This window comes from Lygodium microphyllum, chromosome 8 (genome assembly GCF_053477565.2).
Source record: "Lygodium microphyllum isolate KBCC chromosome 8, Lygodium_microphyllum_v1.1.10, whole genome shotgun sequence".
Classification (NCBI taxonomy): Eukaryota; Viridiplantae; Streptophyta; class Polypodiopsida; order Schizaeales; family Lygodiaceae; genus Lygodium; species Lygodium microphyllum.
In genome coordinates this window covers 27881364-27889442 of record NC_141142.1, presented here as the reverse complement: position 1 = coordinate 27889442, position 8079 = coordinate 27881364, and the positions used below count along the sequence as shown (strand labels likewise).

Genomic DNA, 8079 nt, shown 5'->3' with positions numbered 1-8079 from the left:
TTCTTTTTTTTTGGGCAAAGGGGGAAGGGGGGGAGGGGGGTGGTGGTGGTGGTGGTGGTGGTGGTGGTGGTGGTGGTGGTGGTGGTTGGAGGTGTTGGGGGATTGTAGATATTAGGGGTTGTGGCAAGGGGGTGGTAAGGCTGAGGTTGATGGTGGACGGTGGTGAGTTGAGAGTGAACTTGGGAATGATGTTTGAATAGTTAGTAGGAAGTGAATTAGTTAAATTGAAGTTGGAAACAAGTAATGTGAATAATTAGGAGTGAGTTAGTGAGCAAGCTAGTAGTAGTAAATGAATTAGAAGAAATTAAGTAGTTAATTTATAATATTTGAATAATAGTATAATTAATTAGATTAATTACTTAGTTATTTAAATTTAATAATAATATTATTATTATTATTATATTATTAAATATGATAATAACTAAGGGGAATTAATTTTAAATAAGTGGATTAATTTTAATTAAATAGATAATTTATTAGTAATTAGTTTTAAAAATTAATTAGAGTATTTCTTTAAAAAATGTAATTAGTCATAAACCTTAGTTATTAGTTTAAACTAAAAATAAACTAGGAATAGCTTATGTGTGGGAAGCTTGGTTTAGGTATGGGATCAAGGTGCAGTAATTATTTTTAATTGGGAGGCTTGGTTTAGGTATGGATCAAGGTGCAATAATTATTTTTAATTGGGAGGCTTGGTTTAAGCATGAGGTTCATGGTTGGATAATTATTTTTAATTAATCTAATTAATTAATGATGGTTTAGGTGTGGGACCTTGGTTTAAATGAGTTTAGGCATTGAGGTTTATGGTTTATAGTAACTAGTACAAATACACTTATTATGTAAAGTGTTTAATTAATGATGATATAGGTGTGGGGGGACTTGGTTTAGGTTGGTTTAGGCATGGGGGAACTATGGGGTTTATAGTAATTAGTACAAATGTACCTTATTAAAGTGTTTAGGCATGCAAGGTTATGGTGTAGTACTAGTTTTAATTAAACTAATTAATTAATGATGATTTAGGTATGAGAGGTTTGGCTTAGGTCGGTTTCAATATGGCAGGTTATCATTTATAGTAATTAGTTTTAAATAATTAATAAGTAAACACTAGTAAGTTTTAAAGTGCATTTATGAAATTAAACTAAACAACTAAAAATAGTTTTATAAGCTAAAAATTTAGTTTTGTGATGCAATAGGGTCAAGGAGGGCTATGGCACAGGGATGGACTAGAAGTGGTAATATATTTTAAAATAAAATTAAAAACAAATTTGAACGTGAAACTAATATTTTTTCTATTTGAAATTCGAATTTAAATATATTTATTAATTGTACTCAATAATATTTAATAGATGTTATAATTAACTAATTACTTAAGAGTATATAGCCAATGTATAGTGTAGTATATATAGTTAGTGTATACAATATAGTTAATAACTAATAAGTTAGTTAATCGATGAACTCATTAGTTATTGTGTTGCAAATGTGTATGTGTGTGAGTGATAGAGATATAAATATGTAGTCATTTAATTATCTAACTATTTATCATTAAATAATTCATTATTGGTTCATGTTATTTTCAACTATAAAACTAACAAATATTGTTGTACCTTGAAATTAATACAGTTTGCTCATTTGGTTGTCTTATCATTGCAAGCTTTACTTTAGAAAACTGAACTATAGCCTTCATATAGTACAAATTTGTATAGTATATCTGTCTTTTTTTGTGTTACTACTATGCTTTTATGAAGTTATAAGTCTTAACCAAAAAATAAGTGAAATGTAAAAGCCATCATATCTCAAACTTTGACCAAGTAACTTCTTAGTTTTTCACTATATGTTTTGCAAGATGCTCTTCATCAACACAATCTCTTGAGCTATACATGTTTCTAGCTAAATCTTGTTTGCTCCACACACTTGCAACTGTTGTTCATTTAATGTATAGTTTAAAAGAGACGTTTCATTTTGCTTAAATATGGTCTAAGACACATTGTAGTTTTTTAAAACATAGAGATTAAGATGAGAAACCATATATAATCATAGAATGATATTGTCATGAATGGCTGCAAATGTTAACCTAGTTTCACAAAGACTTTGCCTTATGAAAAGTTCAAAGTGTTTCGCGAAGGTTTGGGCTTACTTGCTTATCATTTGGTTATAGTCCATTGGACTTGATACTTTTGTGCACACAAATGCCGACTCTTGTTCATTGCATCACTCTCAAAGGTGATTTGTTGTCATATTTTTCATGTTGAGGTGTGTAAATACACTTAGGACAACTGGGGCACCTTTTACCCTCTCTAGGAGGTTCTTTTCCTTGTCCTTGTATTTATACTTATCCATTTTAAGGCATACTTAGTCTTATAAATCATTTCTATTGATACCAATCAATACACTTTATGTTGTGCTCTCCGAAGCTACTTCTCCAACCTATCTATGTGCCTTCCTGCAACCCTAAATCCGACAATTGATAGCAATGGAAGAACCAAAAATCTAAAATTATAGTTACCATATTTTTGGTGTGGTAGTTGACAATCATTATTGTTCATTTAATCCTTATCAATGATATAAGTAATAGCATCAAGGGTTCTTGCCTTCAATGTGTTGCTTTCAACATTCAAGGAGAGATTCTAATTGGATATGTGTTTCTATTGCAAGGTAACTTTAACAGTTTGTTCCATCGTCTGATGTTGTAGAAGGGCATTTCAAAATTCCTCAATTTAGTACAATGTAGTTTCCCTTCCTCCTTGCAATAGAGTTTTCCACTGTGGTTAGACATGGAGCTTAAACTGTGAGGGAAGTAAACATTCTAATACCTTATTTCTAGACACATCCACTGTAAGAGGGGTTTTTGAACCTTTACTGGTAGAACAGCTTTGTCATTTGAGTTTAGAGTACTCATTATCAAAAAAGTTTTCAAACTGATCAAGGCGAGGTAAGACTTTTCTTTCGTCTTTGGTGCCATCATAGGTATGGAATTTTTTTATCTTTCTTGGACTTCTATATGAAGTGTCTGTGAAGTGTTGATAGTGCTCTACAAAGGAGATTGCTAGCACCATCCATATGCAGCAGGGTTCTCACCTACACTCTTCAGGATATATATATATATATATATATATATATCTCTAATTACATTGAAAGACTTGGAGACTCAAGTGCCAGCCTTGGAGGAGTGATGATTCCTGTATTTCTCTATGTTCACGATATTGTACTCATCTCGAATACACCAAAGGGACTACAAAGACACCTGGATGCATTGTAGACCTTCTGCCAAGACCGGGACCTTACAATGAACATTGGCAAAACCAAGGTAATGGTGTCTAACATCTCACAGCAGTGGGCAGACTAATATGAAGCGCTTTCCACTTCTCCTTGTAAGTATGGTACAAGAATATACAATTGAGGATTAAACCCTACTTCTAAGATGGGAAAAAGATCCCTTACGGGATGATAATACAAGATTGTACACTTGAGGATCAAACCCAAAATTCTAAGGTGGGAAAAAGGTCCTTACTGATAGAGGAAAAGAAGTGCTGTTCCACTTCTCATCATGTGTATGATGCAAGACTGTATGATAAAGGATTACTGATGATGAATCAAGCACCCAACACCACTACAACAGAAATTTACAGGTGACCAGGATCTCACAAAAACAAGAGACACTGCATGGTTTCTGTTCTGGATCTTAATTACAACTTCCTAAAGTGGAATTCTGGCTGAAACATCCCCTAAGACCTTGAGCATGGCAGTCCTTAGCCCAATGCCCAATCTGTCCACACTTGAAGCAACCCCCAGCAGAGGCATTTGCCATCTTTCCTCCACTATGAACACCTAAAGCAGAAAACTGGCTGAGACCTCCCTGAGAGCACTTACCATGGCAGTCCCTCACCAAGTTCTCATGCATCTCACACCTCAAGCAAGTACTTTAACCCCCTTCTATGGAGGCCCTTGGATGGCAGCCTCCTCCACCATATCTAAGAGTTTCCTGCGACATGCTAGTATCATTAGAGCAGCCTCCACCATATCTAAGAGTTTCCTGTGACATGCTAGTGTTGTCAGAGCACTCCATTGGATATCTGCACTTGAAGCAGGACATGTGGTTGCAACAATTATTAGAGGGTTGGTTGCCATACAACTCTCTAAAAGCAGTGTGTGTAATACCCGGGTATATAATTTTCCCAAAGCCTCCCACACCCATCTGTGAGTTCCCAATGTAGTTGCCTCCCAGGTGTGAGCTTCCACAGTAGTTTTTACCAAACCCTCCACCATTACAAATGTGTAAGTTCCCAATGTTGTTCCCTCCCATTTGAGAACCTCCACAGCAACCTTTCCCTTCTGGACCCATTTGCCAAAATCTCCCATTGCCTCCAACTAAAAAAGGCCCCCCTTTTAAACAGGCTCCACTCATAGGGGGCCCCATTTGTGAGCACCCACAACAGGCTCCAACTCCATTGAGCTGTACACTGGCACCGTAGTCTCTACCTGCAGTTGATTGCAATTGTGTGCCCCCATAGGCAAAGCCATGGGAACCATTGAAGCCTGAATTCAGTTCTCCTGCAATAATTAATGGTGGTCCACTAGTTTCAGGTCCTGTTAATAGCCTTCCAATCATATCTAGTAGAATCCTGCTTTCAGCCACATAATCGAGTTGTTCTGTATTGATGATTGTGGCTTTTACACGCTGTTCATCATTGTAGTTTTCCTCATTCACCTTAAGTTTAAATAAATGCTGGGAAAAAATCAACTTCTGAAATAGAGCTATTGATTTAGGATTCTCGTACTGTTTCCACCTGTACAGCTCCTTTGCTGCAACACCAAATAACTCTTCCCCAGCTTCTTCGAAACCTGTAAGCCAAGTGACCCCCGTGTGATCTTGAACCTGCATTGAGAGGAGATACCTGTAGTCACACTCAGCAACCGATTTGTCACATCGATCACACCTCCATGTGCCATCGCCATTCTTAATCACTTTCTTACAGCACTGACGATCCCCAAATGGAAGAGGACAACCTGTATAGCAAAAATTGTCAGTCTTCAAATATGTTATTGTGCCTTTGAGAAGGATATAATCAGGCTTTTCAGATTGTCCAAGTCCTCCATCCTTAATTTGCGAAACTGTCTTCCGCATCCCAAGGGAAGACCTACATTCTCTAGATAGAGACTTTGGTTTCGTAGTCTTACCACCCTGTTCATACCACTCTTTCATTTCATAGGCTTGAGGAAAGTTTGGATTTACAAGTAGCTGACTGAGAGGCAGTGTGCTTATATTTTTCCCACGAAATTCTGAAACTTTACCACCCTTGATTGCTAGAACAGGAGACTTGCCAGAGTCACAAAGTCCCTGCAAATACTGGCCCTCCCTATTGCAGAAGGCTCCCCACATTGTGACCTTGACACTGCAACCAGACATATCTTGAAGCTGTAGGCTTCGTCTTGCAACCTCTGTTCCATTCTTCCGCATAACAGTAACAGAAGCGGTAACCATTACTACCACTCCTAAAACATCTACTATAGTACCTTGTTCAAGGTTCTCGATTTCACTTATAGGCCTGAAAGAAAATTTTTGCAGTGGGATTGAAGTTTCTTCCTCCTTGCACGGCTCAACAACAGAGAAGTGATCAAGATGAAGTTCCCACTTACTGTTTGTATTGGTATTGAACTTCCATGCAGGTTTCACAGTAGCCTTTGAGATTAAATAAACCTTCCCTAGCTGTATTCTGCCATAATACAGATCAGTGTGAGAATTGAAACACGTCACTCGAGTTTCACCTCCATCTGCATCCAAGAGATCAAAGGAAAACCACTTTCCACTTCCCTTCTCATTATTATAACGGCAGACCTCAGTTTTAGCAGTTACTCGTGCTTTGATGGTCCATCCAAAACCTAGATATGGACTCAAGTGTGAGATTGGCACAACCCTTGTAACAGATCCACTGTGAGAATTGAAGTCTTCTCTATCAAAATTCATGGGTGCGTCCAGATTCCTATAGAAAGTTGCTGGTCCATTGACACATACAATGTCAGAAGAACTTTGCCCTGGGTTTAACGCATTTAGAGCAGATTTTGAAGCAGGTAGAGAACTGCATTTTGCTGACATTGGACCATCTCGTTGTGGCTTGAGTGATGTCAAAGGAGTATGCTGCTGTAGGGCAGCAGATAGTGACTCATCACTTGTTATTGTATGTTTGGGTTCTCCAATGATATCAGAAACTGATATCACAACTTCCATGCTCAACACAATAATAATTCTACAGAAACAAAAGAACACACCATGACTGAAGTTCTGTAAGACTGAGGTAATATGCTGAAACCATTTATAACCTTCAAAACTTTTTTTTTTTTTTTTAAGGCTTGAAGTTGACTCTGTCTACTCTTGGAAGTATTGAGAATCTAAAAAGAGGGAGGAAAGGATGCCCAAACCAGGGAAGAAAGTGGATATAACCTTCATAAAAAAAGAATTTTTAAAAGGCTTTGAAATCGACTGGGTCAACTGTTGGAAGTACTGAGAATCTAAAAGAGGGACAGGAAATGCATATACAAATTAGGAAAGACGGGGGATTTCTGGACCCTGCCCAAAAAGGAAGGAAACGGAATTGAAATCGAGGCCTCAAGCAAATACAGAAGTGCTTTGGAATCCGAAGAATTCAATCGACTTGCATGAGAAAAAATTCAATGGCTTTGCAAGGCCATTGATGATTGCTTAACAATTCAGAAGCTTCAAACGGATGTTCTGAGGAGAATGATTTACAAGGGGGTGAATACCACGAAAACGGCTGGTAATGGGGACATTTGGCAATACTAAAACACGTACAGTATGGGAGCTATCAAGATCAGTATACTAAGTGGCGCGCAACAAAACCCAAAGTGTATTGTAACTATCAGCAAAGAGACAGTAGAAATTACATAGGTAAACACACAGTATGTTGTACCTATCAGCATTACACAAGTGAAGCACAATCACACAGTGATTGTTTTCCATAGTGTTCAGCATCATGAACCTTTGCTTTTGGGAGGTGCCGCATACCCATATCTAGGTGCGGTTGGAGGCAGGGGCCACCCTCGCAGAAGCTCATGATGCCATAATTCCCAACGTGGGGATTTGTCTAAAAATTCTTGTGAAATATGATAATAATCTCCATGAGACATCACAAGAAAAAGCACAATCATGCGGTGATTCTTAAAAAAACCAATCAATAAATATACGATTTTGGCTGAAAATATGGAGACCCACAATTAGCATTGGCATATGATGTCTAAAATACACACAGAGACACACAAATTCTTGTTTTTAAAGAAAAGGGAATCAACCCACCTGCGGTTCTGCACAGTATTGCAGATGTATGCGGTGAGCCTGACGATGCTCCCATTCTGCACATGCGCACCCGTGACGAGGTCACTGAGCTGCGTGGCGAGCATCGCCTGTTGGATGAAGGCGCCGTCGGAGAGGAGGACACGGTAGCGCTCATGGGCCATGTGCGCCGTGCCGATTAGCTTCACGTCGAGGACCTGGAGGGAGGGGTGGAAGCCTCCGCCGTCTGGGGTGCAGCTAGCGGCGCCGATGTTGATGGACAGAAGGGCGCCACGGGAGAGGAGAGGGGGATCATTGGTCATGGCATTAGCAATTCACACAAACACGCACACACACATACGCACGCACAGACAGAGAGAGAGAGTGTGTGTGTGAGAGAGAGATCTCCTACCTCTCCTGTATTCCTATTCTAAGGACTATCATGGTACACTACTGAGAAATTGCAGAGTAGAAGAGAGTGCCTGCAGAAAAGACTGCGCAGCGCCGCAGGTGTGGGAAAGGGGGGACTCGGAAGAGAGAGAGAGAGAGAGAGAGAGAGAGAGAGAGAGGAGAGAGATTGTGCTGTCTTTTTCTTCCCCGCTTTCCTAAATTCTCTTCTTTTTCCCGACTCTAAAGTCTGATCGGGATACGGGGAAAATGTAATAATACGCAGCTGCTGACTCACCCATCGCCACGAGTCTTCGTATTGATACACGAAGTTCGAACCCTCTTGAAACGAGCGTTAAAGATTGTCTTCTTACTCATCGGCATCTTTACTATTAGTTAAGGGGAGGTGG

The 8079-nt window shown here is 39.0% G+C and overlaps 1 protein-coding gene across 1 annotated transcript; it reads right to left on the bottom strand.

Moving 5' to 3' along the window:
* Positions 1-3340: 3340 nt before the first annotated feature.
* LOC148032090 (replication protein A 70 kDa DNA-binding subunit A-like) lies at positions 3341-7863 on the bottom strand. The gene is made up of 2 exons (XM_087682709.1): positions 7307-7863; positions 3341-6242 (listed from the first exon to the last, which is right to left on the bottom strand). The coding sequence occupies exons 1-2, from the start codon at positions 7603-7605 to the stop codon at positions 3920-3922; spliced, it is 2622 nt and encodes an 873-aa protein (XP_087538835.1). The 5' UTR covers positions 7606-7863; the 3' UTR covers positions 3341-3919.
* Positions 7864-8079: the final 216 nt, after the last annotated feature.